The sequence below is a fragment of the Ranitomeya variabilis genome, chromosome 1 (genome assembly GCF_051348905.1).
Source record: "Ranitomeya variabilis isolate aRanVar5 chromosome 1, aRanVar5.hap1, whole genome shotgun sequence".
NCBI classification, from domain to species: Eukaryota; Metazoa; Chordata; class Amphibia; order Anura; family Dendrobatidae; genus Ranitomeya; species Ranitomeya variabilis.
In genome coordinates, this window is record NC_135232.1 from 143,497,490 (window position 1) to 143,518,020 (window position 20,531).

At 42.5% G+C, this 20,531-nt stretch overlaps 1 protein-coding gene across 2 annotated transcripts in view; it reads left to right on the forward strand.

The window, feature by feature from the left end:
• Positions 1-20,531, forward strand: part of PCSK1 (proprotein convertase subtilisin/kexin type 1) — a 122,742-nt gene that overhangs the window by 44,596 nt on the left and 57,615 nt on the right. For both annotated transcript variants that reach the window (XM_077289473.1, XM_077289464.1), the window contains one exon: positions 15,877-15,981. In XM_077289473.1, coding sequence (XP_077145588.1) covers positions 15,877-15,981 — 105 coding nt within the window. The remainder of the gene's footprint in view (positions 1-15,876; positions 15,982-20,531) is intronic.

Here is a 20,531-nt window from a genome sequence, read left to right on the forward strand (position 1 = left end):
GGCTCTTCTACTTTGTAACACCTGAGGGGGGGTTAAAGGTTACCTTTGAAATTGGTTCAATTAGGCTTCGGCCTACACTCTGCTCCCCCTGCAGAGCCCGGGCTCCAACACCGCCAGTTGGGGCCCGGTACTGCTAGCTGCACAGAGCAAAACACCAGCCAATGTGTCAGTGGGGTTCAGCACCGCCAGCTGTTCCCCTGCTGTGCAGCCGGCAATGTCCTGCAACAGCCACGCAGGCACAACAGACCCAAAGCTGCCGCCAGTGCAGGCTTCGGCCTACACTCTGCTCCCTCTACTCCTCCTGCTGACCCTTGGCTCCAACACTGCTAGTTGGGGCTCTAGGAAGACAAGCTTGAATAGGTCCCCATCCTGGTTCCAGCACCGTCAGCTGGTTCCGGGCAGAGCCTTTGGCTTAGGTGCCTCCCTCTGGGTATCCGAGTTCCACCAACGTCAGGTGGTCCTTGGTAGTGCTTTCAGGCATGGGTACCTCCTGCTTAGTAACCGGGTTCCAGTAACGTCAGCTGGTCCTCGGTCGTTCCATTGGCTCTTGGACCTTCGGCTACCCATCCGGGTTCCAGCACCGTCAGCTGGTTCTCGGCAGTGTGTTTTGCTCTTGTACCTTCTGCTCCCCATCCTGGTTCCAGTACCGTCAGCTGGTTCCGGGCAGAGCCTTTGGCTTAGGTGCCTCCCTCTGGGTATCCGAGTTCCACCAACGTCAGGTGGTCCTTGGTAGTGCTTTCAGGCACGGGTACCTCCTGCTTAGTAACCGGGTTCCAGTAATGTCAGCTGGTCCTCGGTCGTTCCATTGGCTCTTGGACCTTCGGCTACCCATCCGGGTTCCAGCACTGTCAGCTGGTTCTCAGCAGTGTCTTTTGCTCTTGTACCTTCTGCTCCCCATCCTGGTTCCAGTACCGTCAGCTGGTTCCGGGCAGAGCCTTTGGCTTAGGTGCCTCCCTCTGGGTATCCGAGTTCCACCAACGTCAGGTGGTCCTTGGTAGTGCTTTCAGGCACGGGTACCTCCTGCTTAGTAACCGGGTTCCAGTAACGTCAGCTGGTCCTCGGTAGTTCCATTGGCTCTTGGACCTTCGGGTAGCCATCCGAGTTCCAGTTCCATCAGCTGTTTCTCGGCATTTTCTCAGCCTTCTTGTACCTTCTGCTACATTTCCAAGTTCAAGAGACTAAACACGATGACCCGGAAGACCACCCCTAAGATGACGACGACACCAGAGACGACAACCACCGTGATGACGACGACCCTGGAGACGATGACCCTGAAGACCACCCCGATGACGACGACCCCGGAGACGACAATCACCGTGATGACGACGACCCTGGAGACGATGACCCTGAAGACCACCCCGATGACGACGACCCCGGAGACGACGACGACCTGGAAGACCGAGAAGCAGAAGAACAAGAGGCTGCAGAACAAAGAGCAGAAGAACATTAAGCATAAGACTAAATATCAGAGCAAAAGATATTATCTAAATTATAAGCAGAAGAAGACTAAGCAGTGTATGGGGGTGAGTCCGTTCCTCCTCGTGGTGCCCCTGGATAAAGCCTGATGCTGCAGGCCAAACTGAACGCGGACAAATGTAACTGTTTTGTGACAGGCAGAACGGAAGGTGTAATCTTCAAACTTTTATAGATAACAACTACGGGAATGCCTGTCACAAATAAGAATATGATGAAGAAGTAGAATATGAAGAAGATAATAGTAAAATAAAAAGAATATGAACAATGTAACAAAAAAAATAATAGGTAGAAGATGAAGAAGATGAATAAGGTGAAGAAGTTGATGTCAAAGAAGCTGATGATGAGGATAATGAAGAAGAAAGTGTGGGAGAAGTAAAAAAGAAGGTGAAGGGCGTGGAAGTAGTGAAACATCAATATCTGACAAAATAAAATAAAAAAAAATAACAGTCAAAATCTTTCTAACGCCGAACGTCATAAAAAAAAATAAAAATCCTGCTATTCTATTTGATTGGGCTAAACCTCTGTGCCTTCAATGTCTCCGCCACCTCCCCCAATACATCCTACATTATTCTTAGTTGTTTTCTTTCATGTAGAATGAACCTACAAGTTTATAAAGGGTTTATTTTAATTCCGATATTTTCGTCCCATTGACTTGCATTGGGATCGGGTATCGGTATCGGATTAGATCCGATACTTTGACGGTATCGGCCGATACTTTCCGATACCGATACTTTCCGATATCGGAAGGTATCGCTCAACACTACCCACTAGCCATTTAGGCTACGTTCCCACAATCAGGAAGTAGCAGCGATTTGGGCGCAGAGTATTTTCGCTGCGTCCAAAGTGCTGCATTCTAATCACCTAGGTAAATCCACATGTGCTCAGTGAACCATGTGGATTTACTGCATCCAAATACATTTCTACTGTTGACATTTCTGTTGCAGAGACGAGTGTTTCCACAAGAGAAATTGACATGCTGCGGCTCATAAACCCGCGCCATGCTGTCGGTCTCCTCGGGTGAGCCGCAGGTGCACATACACGCATAGTGGACAAGGGATAGTACGCATAGTGGACAAGGGATTTTAGAAATCCCATCCACTATGCTGTAACATCTGGTCACTGCAGTTTTGACTCTGCATAATTAAGTAACATCAAAACCGTAGCAATTCCTGAACGTGGGCACATAACTTTAGACACCAACAGCTTACCTCACCAGCACGTAATGTCACTGTCATGTGCCTGAAATGGATGAGGAAGAGTCTACGCTGGACCGTGGTCAGGTAAGGAGAAACTTTTTTTTGTTTCACTAAAATTCGCAATATGGAAAGACATATGGGGGGGCAGGGTGAGAGGACATATGTGGGGGCAGGATGGATTCATGTGGGGGGACAGGATGAGGGGACATATGTGGAGTAAGGATGGTGACATGTGGGGGACAGGAAGAGGGGACATAAATGGGGGAAGGATGGAGACGTATGGGACCAGGATGGGAGGACATATATTGGGACAGGATGAAGACATATGGGGGGCAGGATGGGAGGACAATATGGGAGCAGGATGTAGAGACATGGGGGTCAGAATGGGGGTCGTTATTACAGGAAGGTGCCAGGATATTGGACATTATTATTGTTGGGGCTAATCAAAGGGATATAATTACTGCGGTGTTATATTTTATTTTTTTAGAATACGGTTTTCAATGGGGGGGTCATGTTATAGTGCAGGGCGACACTGTCACTTTTTTTCTTCATCCGGCATAGTGTAGAAGTTGAGGAAACATTGGGGAATGCATTGTGGAAGCAGTGCTCTGGATAACTGTGTTATTTTCTGCAGAGACCAGCCCTGGCTGGAAGAAGTTATGGCAGTGTGTGCTGGATGAAGATGAAAAGTGAAGATGAATATCTTCACCTAGAGACGTTACTGGTTAGTCAATGTGTACACTGTACATTTACGCTATACACTGACACTATATACAGAGCTCCTGTGTATAATGTCACTGGTGATCCCTGTATTACTTGTACACTATATACAAAGCTCCTGTGTATAATGTCCCTGGTGATCACTGTATTACCTGTACACTGACACTATATATAGAGCTCCTATGTATAATGTCACTGGTAATCACTGTATCATCTGTACACTATGTAGAGAGCTCCTGTGTATAATGTAATATTAGTTTTTTTTTATCAATGATCAGTATTGTGATATTCAGTCGCTATGTGGTGGTAATATGTGGTCCGGCCATGGTGTGGCAGTATTTTTCCCTTGTATGTGGTATTTGGTCACTATGTGATGGTAATATGTGGTCTGGTCATGGTGTGGCGGTATTTGTCCCTTGTATGTGGTATTATTCAGTCACTATGTGATGGTAATATGTGGTTCGGCCATGGTGCTAAAAAATGTATGTGTTACATTACCATAAAGAAAATAACTAAAAATATATTTTAAAAGAGTATTGGATATTTCAAGAAATGTTTAATAGGTTAGAGTAGAGTAGGGCATGGCCAGAGGAGTCTACCTTGTGATGGTGGTGGCTTAAAAAATCTTTTGGTCAAAACAAAAGCTGCTTGCTATGTATATGATTTAGTGTTAGATGGGAACTGTTAATGTGTGATTGGCGAGGACATGGTGCAGAAGTGAAGCTTTTCCAAGAGTGGGCGGTGGGACTGTGGAAGGTTCGAGGTGTGGAGGTGGAGCTGGGGTGGAGCCTGGGCAGAGTCTCAAGGGGGCCAGAAAATTTTGCCAGTATGGGGCCCTGAAATTCCTGGTGGCAGCCCTGGCTTTGCCATATTTCTAGCAGTAAAATAGCTCCATAGCATGGCATCCAAAGAACTATGGTATAATTTTTTTTCATGTTTGATTTATACTAATGCCGGTATGCCTCCATATGAAATATGAGATATAAAGAGGTATTATAGGGACCCATACAAGTCAATCAGTGTTGTAATATGACTCCTACAGGTAGGTCACCACGATATAATCTTGTACATGAGTTCCTACAGCACTAAGGGTACTGTCACACAGTGCCATTTTGATCGCTACGACGGCACGATCCGTGACGTCGCAGCGTCGTATGATTATCGCTCCAGCGTCGTAGACTGCGGTCACACGTTGCAATCACGGCGCTGGAGCGATGCCGAAGTCCCCGGGTAACCAGGGTAAACATCGGGTTACTAAGCGCAGGGCCGCGCTTAGTAACCCGATGTTTACCCTGGTTACCAGCGTAAACGTAAAAAAAACAAACAGTACATACTTACATTCCGGTGTCTGTCCCCCGGCGTTCTGCTTCTCTCCACTGTGTAAGCACCGTAGCCGGAAAGCAGAGCGGTGACGTCACCGCTGTGCTCGCTTTCTGGCTGGCCGGCGCTCACAGTGCAGAGAAGCTGAGACGCCGGAGGACAGACACCGGAATGTAAGTATGTACTGTTTGTTTTTTTTACGTTTACGCTGGTAACCACGGTAAACATCGGGTTACTAAGCGCGGCCCTGCGCTTAGTTACCCGATGTTTACCCTGGTTACAAGCGAACACATCGCTGGATCGCTGTCACACACAACGATCCAGCGATGTCAGCGGGTGATCAAGCGACGAAAGAAAGTTCCAAACGATCTGCTACGACGTACGATTCTCAGCAGGGTCCCTGATCGCTGCTGCGTGTCAGACACTGCGATATCGTAACGATATCGCTAGAACGTCACGAATCGTACCGTCGTAGCGATCAAAATGGCACTGTGTGACAGTACCCTAACTATACACTGATAAGTAATAACATCTGCATGGTGTTTGCTCAGGTTTTCTAACAAACTCTACAGATCATGGTTAGGTTAATTGGCTTCCTATCAAATTAGCCCTAGATTAGGAGTATGTGTGCGTTTGTGTCTGTGCGTGTCTGTGTATGGACAGTATTTGAGATACTGTAGGGAAATTACATTTTAAGCCTTATCATAAACAGGATTTGAAATGAGTCAATGAGTCACGACTCTGCAGAGATATGACAGAATAGATCTCTATATCTATACACAGGACACTAGATTACTTATCCTTCTCTCATTATAGATTTATTATTATTGAAATTACCACTGTACCTGTGGTTGCTAAAACGTTTTTATGAAAAGGGCAGTTAAGCACAGGCATGTGCACATGGAAAATTAGGAGCAACCAATGATTTATTTTTTCATAAATCAATAGAAAATGTGAAAAAGAGAAACTTTGTTATATATCTTATTAAAGAAATCGGCTCCTTTCTTCTACTGAACTGATCATTTATTCTCAGAATTCTCAATTTCCAGGTAAAATCTGTCTTCGGTAAATAAAAATGTTCCCCTTCCTGAGATAGGAGATGACAGTTGGTGCCTATAAAGTTCTATAGAGAACAGTAACTGTAGAATGTGAGCCTCTAGCTCCTTCCTTCCCAAATAATTTTAAAACCTGTCATCTCCTATGTCCATAAAGGGAAAATCTGTCTTCACTGAACACACATTTTACCCATGAACTGAGAGTGAAAGATCAGTACAGAAGAAGAAAGAAGCAGATTTATCTTCTCAGTTATATTGCGACGTTTCTTATTTTCACAAATATTTTTGATTTATGAGATACAAATTAAAACAACAGGTATTCTTTAACACTCTCTGTCTTGCAATTATGTTCTCTAGGTATTTGAGCAAGGAATGAAGTATTTGCTTTTCATGTATTTACCAGGTGCCAACATATTTGGTTGCATCTTGCTGCTGTTTGTTTAATCTTCACAAAGTAAAATCAAATATTATTATTGTAAGATGGAGTTTTTAAACCTATATATTTCTATTTTCCTACAGTTTAGAAAATTGCAGTTTATTTTTTTTTCAATAATTACTAAAAATAGAAATATAAGCCATATATTTTCCAGAATTATTATTAAGTTTAATGCGAACGTCTTTGCCGAGATGCAAGATAATCCATCCGCCTCACAGGTGCTGCATATCAAGATGCTGATTAGACACATGATTATCATATCCAGATGCTGATTAGACGCATGATTATTGCACAGGTGTGTCTTAGGGTGGCCCCAATAAAAGGCATCACTAAAATGTGCAGTTTTACAGTATTGGGACATCCGAGGGGGTCAGAGAACCAGTCATTATCTGGTGTGATCACCATTTGCCTCACACAGTGGAACACATCTCCTTTGCACAGAGTTGATCAGCTGGCTATGCAAAATTGTTAGATATTGGCAGGAACTTGAACACGCTGTGGCATACGCCGATCCAGAGCACCCCATTATCAATGGGTGACATGTCCGGTGAGTATGCTGTCCATGCAAAGAGGGGAAAAAACTAGGATAGTTTCCTGCATAACTTATGATTAAGGGCGTCTAAGTATGCCAGAAACGCGTAAGATGTTGAGGTTTTTAACTTTTACGGACTTTTAACCTGATTCAATAAACTTACGGTACATCTTTTATCCGGTTGGTTGTGCTGTAAACTACCCTTGTTTTTTCTCTGTCAGCTGCAATGACCAGCAAGTACTGCACCCACTGGTTTTTAACTACAGCAACGGATCCATCTATACTACCAGTGTGAACATCTCCAACCTTCCCCCTCTCTCATACTTCCTGCTCAGACATGCAAACACTTCGCACAGCCCTTGAAGAGGACTGGACCAACATTCCGCAGGCCACAATCAACAACCTGATCAACTCTCTGCCAAGGAGATGTGTTGCACTGTGTGAGGCAAATGGTGGTCACACCAGACACTGACTGGCTTCTGTCCCTACCAGACCCCGCGAATAATGTAAAACTGCACATTTTAGAGCGGTGAATGCGTTTCAAATCCATCTGGCGTCTTTGAAACACGTTGACAAATAAACCACCTTGAATCATCCTCTGGCTTGTGGGTTCGTTACTGGAATTTCAGCAGAGAAAATCCACTATCCTAATACTACACTATGTTTGATTCTTGTGGATACCGCAGCGGCTGATATACGGCAAATACAGTTATATGAAAAAGTTTGGGCACCCCTATTAATCTTAAGCTTAATGTTTTACAACAATTGTTTTTTTTGCAACAGCTATTTCAGTTTCATATATCTAATAACTGTTGGACACAGTAATGTTTCTGCCTTGAAATGAGGTTTATTGTACTAACAGAAAATGTGCAATCTGCATTCAAACAAAATTTGACAGGTGCATAAGTATGGGCACCCTTATCATTTTCTTGTTTTAAATACTCCTACCTACTTTTTACTGACTTACTAAAGCACTTTTTTTGGTTTTGTAACCTCATTGAGCTTTGAACTTCATAGCTAGGTGTATGCAATCATGAGAAAAGCTACTTAAAGTGGCCACTTGCAAGTTGTTCTCCTGTTTGAATCTCCTCTGAAGAGTGGCATCATGGGCTCCTCAAAACAACTGTCAAATGATCTGAAAACAAAGATTATTCAACATAGTTGTTCAGGGGAAGGATACAAAAAGCTGTCTCAGAGATTTAACCTGTCAATTTCCACTGTGAGGAACATAGTAAGGAAATGGAAGAACACAGGTACAGTTCTTGTTAAGGCCAGAAGTGGCAGGCCAAGAAAAACATCAGAAAGGCAGAGAAGAAGAATGGTGAGATCAGTCAAGGACAATTCTCTGACCACCTCCAGAGATCTGCAGCATCAACTTGCTGCAGATGGTGTCACTGTGCATCGGTCAACTATACAACGCACTTTGCACAAGGAGAAGCTGTATGGGAGAGTGATGCGAAAGAAGCCATTTCTGCAAGCACGCCACAAACAGAGTCGGCTGAGGTATGCAAAAGCACATTTGGAGAAGCCAATTTCTTTTTGTAAGAAGGTCCTGTGGACTCATGAAACCAAGATTGAGTTGTTTGGTAATACAAAAAGGCGTTATGCATGGCGGCAAAAAAACACAGTGCTTTGTATAGTTGACCGATGCACAGTGACACCATCTGCAGCAAGTTGATGCTGCAGATCTCTGGAGATGGTCTGAGGATTGTCCTTGACTGATCTCACCATTCTTCTTCTCTGCCTTTCTGATGTTTTTCTTGGCCTGCCACTTCTGGCCTTAACAAGAACTGTACCTGTGTTTTTCCATTTCCTTACTATGTTCCTCACAGTGGAAATTGACAGGTTAAATCTCTGAGACAACTATGTTGAATAATCTTTGTTTTCAGATCATTTGACAGTTGTTTTGAGGAGCCCATATGCCACTCTTCAGAGGAGATTCAAACAGGAGAACAACTTGCAAGTGGCCACTTTAAGTAGCTTTTCTCATGATTGCATACACCTAGCTATGAAGTTCAAAGCTCAATGAGGTTACAAAACCAAAAAAAGTGCTTTAGTAAGTCAGTAAAAAGTAGGTAGGAGTATTTAAAACAAGAAAATTATAAGGGTGCACTGCCCATACTTATGCACCTGTCAAATTTTGTTTGAATGCAGATTGCACATTTTCTGTTAGTACAATAAACCTCATTTCAAGGCAGAAACATTACTGTGTCCAACAGTTATTAGATATATGAAACTGAAATAGCTGTTGCAAAAAAAACAATTTTTATAAAACATTAAGCTTAAGATTAATAGGGGTGCCCAAACTTTTTCATATAACTGTATAGTGGTTGTGTTATACACGACTCCATCAGGTGAACACCCACTTTACATTTTTTTCTCAGCATCATAAATAGAATATGTTCAAGGTGGCAGGCCATAAAGTCAGAGGATGCACCCAAAAAGCTTTATTTATGGAGATAAAAAAGTAGGTGAGAATAATCTACTTATTGACACTATATACATATTTACACCTCCAGGTGCAGCACATATGGGGTTCCAGAAGTTGTATGATACTTGGAGTGCTTGCAGCCTGGATAGAGTTGCTTTCGGCAATCTGCAGCAGCCTATGTGACCTTAAATATGCCTAGACTAGACTGAGTAGGAGCGATCTCATGATAAGTTCAAGGCAAGGCATTCAGGGCATTTATCATGTGAGGTAGATTATATGTTTTGCCATTATCTAATTTTCTAAAGCTCCCTTTTGCTTTCCATCAGCTGTATCACTGCACTGGTAGGATCTATTTGCTCCAGTCTTTTGTCAATATAGACTGAATTTGTGTTATTGATAGACATGGTAAACATGGCTGAACTTTGTCCACAGGAGTCCACATGCAGAATGTTCACCGAGTAAGCAAATTATTGTTATTATATCTGCGTATGCAGGCGTATTTTCTATATGGCGACAATACAGGTGCAAAATACTGATGATACAACCACTCACTGCCTACCAACTAATGGGGTGTGATTGCTTAGTATATGATTGCACAGTATTTTCTATATGGAACATTTAGGGTATGTATACTATAGACTATCCTTTTTGAGATTTTGTCAGGGCTGCTTCTTAGGAGAGAGAGAGAGAGAGAGATCTGGACAATGACCGAATCTCCGTGATTTCAGCTCTGCATGACACTATTTTGGATTTAAAATTAAACAACTGAGATGCATTTGAAGTGGATACTTACAGGTATAACTAAAGGGGTTGAACAGAAATATCCCATGAAACATTTAGGAACTGCAACCATTTTTCTACAAAGACTCCTCATTTCTTGGGATCAAAAGTAATTGGACAAATTAACTTTATCATAAATGAAATACTCATTTTTAATAATCTGTAAAGAATCCTTTGCAGTCAATGACTACTTGAATTCTGGAACCCATGGACGTCACCAAACACTGGGTTTCCTCCTTGTGATACTTTCTCAGGCTTTTACTGAAGCTAATTTGAGTTGTTGCTTGTTTGTGGGTCTTTCTGCCTTAAATTGAGTCTTAGGCATGTGAGAAACTGCACAATGGGGCTGAGATCTGGTGAGATCCCATAGGGGTGGAGCCGCATATTCATCACTGTAATGAGCGGTACCACGTGACCGCTCACACAGGACAGGCTGCCGGTGCTGAGAGGAGGTATCGCAGGAGCTGGGTGAGTATTTCTCTGCAAGCGGGCGGGCGCACGGGGGGTGCGAGGCGGGAGGTGACCCCAAACTTTATTTTTAACGAAAAAAAAAATAAAAAATAGATTTTTCATCTCTACTTTCCTGCGAGCGCTGCAGGGGACAAGAGATAAATGCCGCCTTCAGCACCACACGCTGGGGACAGTGCTTACTGTAGCGATGTCTCTCCTGCACGGTCCGTGTGGTCCTCAGGCGGCACATGGGCGGCACGCGGCTGCCGCCCGTGTGCCACACTGATGTGCCATGTGAGCACACGGACACACGGACACGGATAACTCCGGTACCATTTTCTCCGGTACCCGAATTATCTGAACGTGTGAGACTGGCCTTACATTTGTTTTTTGGCAAGTCTAATCTAGTCTTATTTTTAAGGCTGTTTAATTGTTTACACCTTGTGGTGAACCCTCTGTATTTGCTCACATGAAGTCTTCTCTTTATGGTAAATAGAGATCAGGGATGTCAAACTGACAGAGGGACACAATTGAAAACTTCAACAAAGTCGTGAGCTACTCTTGATATTTATTAAAAATCAACGACTTATGTTTCTTCAATCCTGAAGAAGGATTTCTGAAATGTACGTCGGGGAGGAGGGATGTCTGACAGCGGCAGCCTGAGCCCAGTATTCACCCACACATGCAGGTGGCGTCCTTGCTTACAACAGCTGATCTCAGTCTCATACATATTTTTTTGTATTAACCCTTTGACAGTGATACCTCTTATACCTTTTGCACACTTGCACTGGCACTTTAACCACTAAGTTTTGGATGGTACACTAATACTAAAGAGCTATAATTCCTAAACCTTTACTCCAATTAGGATGTGAATACCCTCTAAATAAAGCTGTGAGTCTTCACTTTTAAGCCCATAATGATTATGCAACAGTATCTTGAATATGTTTTGGTAAACGGATAAAATGCCAAAACTTGTGTCACTGTCCAAATATATGTGGACCTAACTGTACATCGGCCATACGGATTGTATCACAATTTTGCCCAAATTCCAAAATAATCAAATTAAAAGGATTATTTTAGACATTTTAGGCCTCATTCAGATGTCAGGGGGATTTTCCTACGTATGAGAAAAACGGACCGAGTTTCATCAATAATTTTCTTCGGTTTCATCAGATATTTTCACTAATGTGAAAAAAAAGCTTCTCCTATCTCAGTGAAAAGCATGCAGCACTCGGATGGTATCTGAATGCTGTCAGATTTTTTCATGGACACAGACTTGCACTGCCAAATTTAGGCCATGTTCATATGTTTGGTATTTGGTCAGTATTTTACATCAGCATTTGTTAGCCAAATTCAGGAGTGGGTGATAAATACAGAAGTGGTGGCGTGTTTCTATTATAAGAGCTTTCCTCTGATTACAAATACTGTGGTAAAATACTGACCAAATCCTAACTACCATATACTACTCGTGTATAAACCGACCCGAGTATAAGACGAGGCACCTAATTTTGCAACGAAAAGCTGGGAAAACGTATTGACTCGAGAATAAGCCTGGTATACATTGTCCCCTCATCCCCATCATGGTATGCATGGTTCCTCATCCCCATCCTTGTCTGCATGGCTTCTTATTCCCATCCTTGCATTCATGGCTCTTTATTCCCATCCTTGTATGCATGGCTCCTTGTTCCCATCCTTGTCTGCATGGCTTCTTATTCCCATCCTTGTATGCATGGCACCTTATTCTCATCCTTGTCTGCATGGCTCCTTATTCCCATCCCTGTATGCACGGCTCTTTATTCCCATCCTTGTATGCATGGCTCCTTAATCCCATCCTTGTCTGCATGGCTCCTTATTCCCATCCTTGTATGCATGGCACCTTATTCTCATCCTTGTCTGCATGGCTCCTTATTCCCATCCCTGTATGCACGGCTCTTTATTCCCATCCTTGTATGCATGGCTCCTTGTTCCCATCCATGTATGCACGGCTCTTTATTCCCATCCTTGTATGCATGGCTCCTTAATCCCATCCTTGTATGCATGGCTCCTTAATCCCATCCGTGTATGCGTGGCTCCTTATTGCCATCCTTGTGTACATGGCTCCTTATCCCCAAACCTTGCATACATGGCTCCTTATCCCCATCCTTGTATGCATGGCTCCTTGTTCCCATCCTTGTATGCATGGCTCCTTATTCCCATCCTTGTATGCATGGCTCCTTATTCCCATCCCTGTATGCACGGCTCTTTATTCTCATCCTTGTCTGCATGGCTCCTTATTCCCATCCCTGTATGCATGACTCCTTATTCCCATCCCTGTATGCATGACTCCTTATCCCCATCCTTGTATACATGGCTCCTTATTCCCGTCCTTGTCTGCATGGCTCCTTAATCCCATCCTTGTATACATGGCTCCTTATTCCCATCCCTGTATGCATGACTCCTTATTCCCATCCCTGTATGCATGACTCCTTATCCCCATCCTTGTATACATGGCTCCTTATTCCCGTCCTTGTCTGCATGGCTCCTTAATCCCATCCTTGTATACATGGCTCCTTATTCCCATCCTTGTATGCATGGCTCCTTATTCCCATCCTTGTATGCATGGCTCCTTATTCCCATCTTTGTATGCATGGCTCCTTATCCCCATCCTTGCATGCATGGCTCCTTATCCCCATCCTTGTCTGCATAGCTCCTTATTCCCATCCTTGTCTGCATGGCTCCTTATTCCCATCCTTGTATGCATGGCTCCTTATCCCCATCCTTGCATGCATGGCTCCTTATCCCCATCCTTGTCTGCATGGCTCCTTATCCCCATCCTTGTCTGCATGGCTCCCTATTCCCATCCTTGTATGCATGGCTCCTTTTTCCCATCCTTGCATTCATGGCTCTTTATTCCCATCCTTGTATGCATTGCTCCTTATTCCCATCCTTGTCTGCATGGCTCCTTATCCCCATCCTTGCATTCATGGCTCCTTATCCACATCTTTTTCTGCATGGCTCCTTATTCCCACCCTTGTCTGCATGGCTCCTTATCTCCATCCTTGCATGCATGGCTCCTTATCCCTATCGTTGCATGCATGGCTCCTTATTCCCATCCCTGTATGCATGGCTATTTATTCTCATCCTTGTCTGCATGGCTCTTTATTCCCATCTTTGTATGCATGACTACCTTATCTCCATCCTTGTATGCATGGCTCCTTATTCCCATCCTTACATGCACGACTCCTTATTCCCGTCCTTGTATGCATGGATCCTTATTCCCATCTTTGAATGCATGACTCATTATTCCCATCCTTGTATGCATGGCTCCTTATTCCTGTCCTTGTATACATGGCTCCTTATTCCCATCCTTGTCTGCATGGCTCCTTATTCCCATCTTTGTATGCATGGCTCCTTATCCCCATCCTTGCATGCATGGCTGCTTATCCCCATCCTTGCATGCATGGCTCCTTATCCCCATCCTTGTCTGCATGGCTCCTTATTCCCATCCTTGTATGCATGGCTCCTTATCCCCAACCTTGCATACATGGCTTCTTATCCCCATCCTTGTCTGCATGGCTCCTTATTCCCATCCTTGTCTGCATGGCTCCTTATGCCCATCCTTGCATGCATGGCTCCTTATCCCTATCGTTGCATGCATGGCTCTTTATTCCCATCCCTGTATGCATGGCTCTTTATTCTCATCCTTGTCTGCATGGCTCCTTATTCCCATCCTTGTATGCATGACTACCTTTAAGGTAGTCATGCATACAAGGATGGAGATAAGGTAGTACCTTATCTCCATCCTTGTATGCATGGCTCCTTATTCCCATCCTTACATGCATGACTCCTTATTCCCGTCCTTGTATGCATGGATCCTTATTCCCATCTTTGAATGCATGACTCATTATTCCCATCCTTGTATGCATGGCTCCTTATTCCCGTCTTTGTGTACCTGGCTCCTTATTGCCATCCTTGTCTGCATGGCACCTTATCCCCATCCTTGTATACCTGGCTCCTTTTTCCCATCCTTGTCTGCATGGCTCCTTATCCCCATCCTTGTATGCATGGCTCCTTATTCCCATCCTTGTATGCATGGCTCCTCATCCCCATCCTTGTCTGCATGGCTCCTTATCCCCATCCTTGTATGCATGGCTCCTTATTCCCATCCTTGTATGCATGGCTCCTTATCCCCATCCTTGTATGCATGGCTCCTTATTCCCATCCTTGTATGCATGGCTCCTTATTCCCATCCTTGTATACATGGCTCCTTTTTCCCATCCTTGTATGCATGGCTCCTTATTCCCATCCTTGTATGCATGGCTCCTTATTCCCATCCTTGTGTACATGGCTCCTTATCCCCATCCTTGTATGCATGGCTCCTTATTCCCATCCTTGTATGCATGGCTCCTTATCCCCATCCTTGTATGCATGGCTCCTTATTCCCGTCCTTATGTACATGGCTCCTTATTCCCGTCCTTGTCTGCATGGCTCCTTATTCCCATCCTTGTGTACATGGCTCCTTATTCCCATCCTTGTCTGCATGGTTCCTTTTTCCCATCCTTGTCTGCATGGCTCCTTATTCCAATCCTTGTATGCGTGGCTCCTTATCACACGGACAACACACGGATGTGACACGGATGTCATCCGTGTGCTGTACGTGTTTACACGGACCCATAGACTTTTAATCTGCCTTGTCATCCGTGCTGTGGAAAAAAAAATGGCTATGCCTACGTGTGGGTCACATGAACACACAGCCCTTTAAGTTATAATGGGTACATGTGTACACTTGTCTCCGGTATGTGTGAAAACGAATACCACACGTACTAGAGACACGTACATGTGAAGGAGGCCAAACAGACAATGTACACAATACTTTAATGTTATTGTCCTGTATTCACTGCTTTTTCAGTCTGAACTCTGTCAATAGCAGAACTGTGTGATTTTTTTTTTTATATTAATAAACAGGGAAACCTTTCCAAAAGAAAGCAGATCACCCCATAGAAGACCACTTGTTAATTTTCTGTGCTTGTCCTTGTAATTCACTGAAATGAGGATTCTGAATAGCCAAAGTCCATCAGCCGCAGCTAAGTAGAAGAAGAATTTAAGAAATGAGCTTTGCTCATGAGTCAGAAAGCAAATGCCAATCATCCATTGTGCTGTAATGTATCCGTTCCATTAAATGACTCTCCTCTCATAAAGCCATGATGTCAGCATAGTGCGGAATGACTAATTGGTTTTATATGAATATGGAGGAAATAACACTTTCTTCGGAGATAGCATACTGTATAATTGTCTAGCATTGCTTGCCTGTGGCTAGCAAAACTGATGAATGCATAGAAACAGATGTGGATAGAGGACGCGCAATGCAACCAACGTCATCCACTTAGAGATATCACATGAGATGGCACCAATGCTGCATTATTGCTCACATGTGTGAATAATGATTACTGCCACTTTTAATTTCATTCTATCTGTATGTATCTATTTATTTTTTTTTACAGATTGGATCTCTTGAAAATCACTATTTATTCAGACTGTCAGCACATCCAAGGAGGTCACGGAGGAGTGTGCCGCACATAACAAAGCGGCTAACAGATGATGATCGAGTAAGTGTTTTAGTTCTAAGAAAATGTATATTATTTTTAGAGAATGCATTGGGAAACTTGGCAATGGTTGTCTAAAGAGCTAAAAAAACATAAAACAATTTAATCAATGGTAGTTTATAAGGGAAATGCATATGTTGGAAAAAATGGTCATTAATAATGAATGCTATTTAGCGCTGGTGCACATGGCCGTATGTTCGGTCTGAGTGCAAATCCACAAACATCAGAAAAATAACAGCATACCCGAGTTTGATCCAATTATTGCTTCACACTTGGCCATGCAAGTCAATGAGTCCATGGAGAACACTGGACTGCACTTGAATGACATCCGAGTGCAGTTCGATTTTCATGGACTGACAGAATGGAGATGGAGACATTTAGTTCCTCACCTTCTTCTCATTTGAGAAAATCGGATGAGTGTTATTATTAGCATAATCAGCCCATTTCTCTTAGATGAGAGGAAATATGGATGGATGTCTGAGATCAATCCTCAACTATCTCTTCTCTATTAATGTAAAATAGCCTAATAACATACTTTAAAATAGGTTTTATGAACCAAACAATCCATCAGAATCTTACTTCTTGCCTGCAATGATTTTAAAATGTGACAGATTTCAGTTTCTAGACGTTGTTCAGTTCTGCAAGATTAATGACGTCTGTCTGAAACCCTCAAGACTTTAGAGAAAAGTGTAGAGGAGTTTGATAAATGTGCCAAGCTCTTTACTGTGCGTCTTGTATCTCTTCTGTATTTTATAAAACAAATAATATAGGCACAATTTCTTTGATTCACATTCTAAAGCCGGGTGTACACTACCGTAGAATACAGACGAGTGCTATGTGAGAAAACATCGCATAGCCCTCGGACCAGTGTTAATCTGTGGGACAGCTCACATCACCGTATTTTTTCTCCGGCGTATTCTACATGCGTGTAAAATCTTGTATAATGTTAAAACACAGAGACACCATAGATCACTAACAACATTTCCGCATAATCAAAAACAATTGATAATAATATCAACTAATCACGGTGCTCTATGTAAGTCGGTGACCACCACCACCAAGTAGGGAGAAGAACCCAATCAACCAAGCTATGGACTGCCAGAGAAAACCCAATCCAGGTATTATATCAAAAAATGCCTTTATTACATAATCCTTATGGCAACAATTTAAAAGCAATATAAAAACAATAAATCTGTACGCATAACAGGACATATGAAATATTTCATGGTATTGGCAGACCCAGTAACCAAATAATAAGTCCCTTAATAGGTGAAAGCAAAGTGTGATCCAATATAACTCATAAAAAAATTAATTAATAAAAAATAAAAAATAAATAAATAAATATATATATATATATATATATATATATACATATATATACAGGTCCTTCTCAAAAAATTAGCATATAGTGTTAAATTTCATTATTTACCATAATGTAATGATTACAATTAAACTTTCATATATTATAGATTCATTATCCACCAACTGAAATTTGTCAGGTCTTTTATTGTTTTAATACTGATGATTTTGGCATACAACTCCTGATAACCCAAAAAACCTGTCTCAATAAATTAGCATATTTCACCCGGCCAATCAAATAAAAGTGTTTTTTAATAACAAACAAAAAAAACATCAAATAATAATGTTCAGTTATGCACTCAATACTTGGTCGGGAATCCTTTGGCAGAAATGACTGCTTCAATGCGGCGTGGCATGGAGGCAATCAGCCTGTGACACTGCTGAGATGTTATGGAGGCCCAGGATGCTTCAATAGCGGCCTTAAGCTCATCCAGAGTGTTGGGTCTTGCGTCTCTCAACTTTCTCTTCACAATATCCCACAGATTCTCTATGGGGTTCAGGTCAGGAGAGTTGGCAGGCCAATTGAGCACAGAAATACCATGGTCAGTAAACCATTTACCAGTGGTTTTGGCACTGTGAGCAGGTGCCAGGTCGTGCTGAAAAATGAAATCTTCATCTCCATAAAGCATTTCAGCCGATGGAAGCATGAACTGCTCCAAAATCTCCTGATAGCTAGCTGCATTGACCCTGCCCTTGATGAAACACAGTAGACCAACACCAGCAGCTGACATGGCACCCCACACCATCACTGACTGTGGGTACTTGACACTGGACTTCAGGCATTTTGGCATTTCCTTCTCCCCAGTCTTCCTCCAGACTCTGGCACCTTGATTTCCGAATGACATGCAAAATTTGCTTTCATCAGAAAAAAGTACTTGGGACCACTTAGCAACAGTCCAGTGCTGCTTCTCTGTAGCCCAGGTCAGGCGCTTCTGCCGCTGTTTATGGTTCAAAAGTGGCTTTACCTGGGGAATGCGGCACCTGTAGCCCATTTCCTGCACACGCCTGTGCACGGTGGCTCTGGATGTTTCCACACCAGACTCAGTCCACTGCTTCCTCAGGTTCCCCAAGGTCTGGAATCGGTCCTTCTCCACAATCTTCCTCAGGGTCCGGTCACCTCTTCTCGTTGTACAGCGTTTTCTGCCACATTGTTTCCTTCCAACAGACTTACCATTGAGGTGCCTTGATACAGCACTCTGGGAACAGCCTATTTGTTGAGAAATTTCTTTCTGGGTCTTACCCTCTTGCTTGAGGGTGTCAATGATGGCCTTCTTGACATCTGTCAGGTCGCTAGTCTTACCCATGATGGGGGTTTTGAGTAATGAACCAGGCAGGGAGTTTTTAAAAGCCTCAGGTATCTTTTGCATGTGTTTAGAGTTAATTAGTTGATTCAGAAGATTAGGGTAATAGGTCGTTTAGAGAACCTTTTCTTGATATGCTAATTTATTGAGACAGGTTTTTTGGGTTATCAGGAGTTGTATGCCAAAATCATCAGTATTAAAACAATAAAAGACCTGACAAATTTCAGTTGGTGGATAATGAATCTATAATATATGAAAGTTTAATTGTAATCATTACATTATGGTAAATAATGAAATTTAACACTATATGCTAATTTTTTGAGAAGGACCTGTACATACATCTCATAACAAAAGTGTAGTGCACACAAATGGCATATATCCACTCCAGAATCTAATATACAATGTGCAATGTGCTATAAATCAGTAAACAAGCAAACCATGTGCTTAAATCTTCACAAAGTGCTATGTGCTGGAAGGGACTCAAGAAAATTGCAGGTATATACCTTTAAGGGTCGCCTCGTCCTGTGATAGCGCACCCCGACGCACGTTCGGATGATCTCCTTCGTCAACACATAGCACTTTGTGGAGATTTAAGCACATGGTTTGCTTGTTTACTGATTTATAGCACATTGCACTTTATATATTAGATTCTGGAGTGGATATATGCAATTTGTGTGCACTACACTTTTTTTATGAGATGTGTGTGTGTGTGTGTGTGTATATATATATATATATATATATATATATATATATATATATATATTTTTATACATTTTTTTATGAGTTATATTGGATCACACTTTGCTTTCACCTATTAAGGGACTTATTATTTGGTTACTGGGTCTGCCAATACCATGTTATGAAATATTTCATATATCCTGTTATGCGTACAGATTTATTGTTTTTATATTGCTTTTAAATTGTTGCCATAAGGATTATGTAATAAAGGCATTTTTTGATATAATACCTGGATTGGGTTTTCTCTGGCAGTCCATGGCTTGGTTGATTGGGTTCTTCTCCATGCGTGTAAAATCGCAGCATGCCGTGATTGTCACGGAGACTTGGCAGAGGCTCACCAATGCAAGCCTATGGGTGCGAGAAAAAAATTGCACAGCACTCGGACCATGCGAGTGCTGTCTGATTTTTATGCACCGATGTCCTTTGAAAAGCCAGCAAATCCTGTGCTGCATACAGTAAGATCAAACTGACAGGTTAGAATAGAATAGGTAGAATAGATATATACACATAGAATACATATATGCAGTATATATAGATGTCAGTGACACACGCACACACATATATATTACATAGATAGGTAGATAGATAGATAGATAGATAGATAGATAGATAGATAGATAGATAGAAGAAAAGCCAGTAATTCATCTGCCGTGTTCTGTAAAATCACTGCAGGAACCAACAGGATAGAAGAGATGGATTACATACAGTAAATACAAATGGAATAGGTAAATATGTAGATGACAGTGACAAATAGAATTTGTACAGTGTGTGTGCAAATTACTGGACATGTATTTAATTAATAAAAGATTGTTTTTTGGAAAAAAATGTTGTGGGCTCTGGCACAATTTTCAAAACCAGCAGAGGGAAAGCTGATGGCTGGGGGCAGATGTTTATAGCCTGGGAAGGGGGTAATACCCATGGAGCTTCCCAGGCTGTTAATATCAGCTCACAGCTGTATACTTAGCCTTTACTAGCTATTAAAATGGGGGATCCCCCAAAAAAATTACGTCGGGTCACCCTATAATTAATAACCAGCAAAGGCTATGAAGACACCTGTGGGCTGATTTTAATAGCCTAGGAAGGGACCATGGAAACTGCCCCCCAGGCTAAAAACATCAGCTCTCAGTCGCCCCAAAAAAGGCGCATCTATAAGAT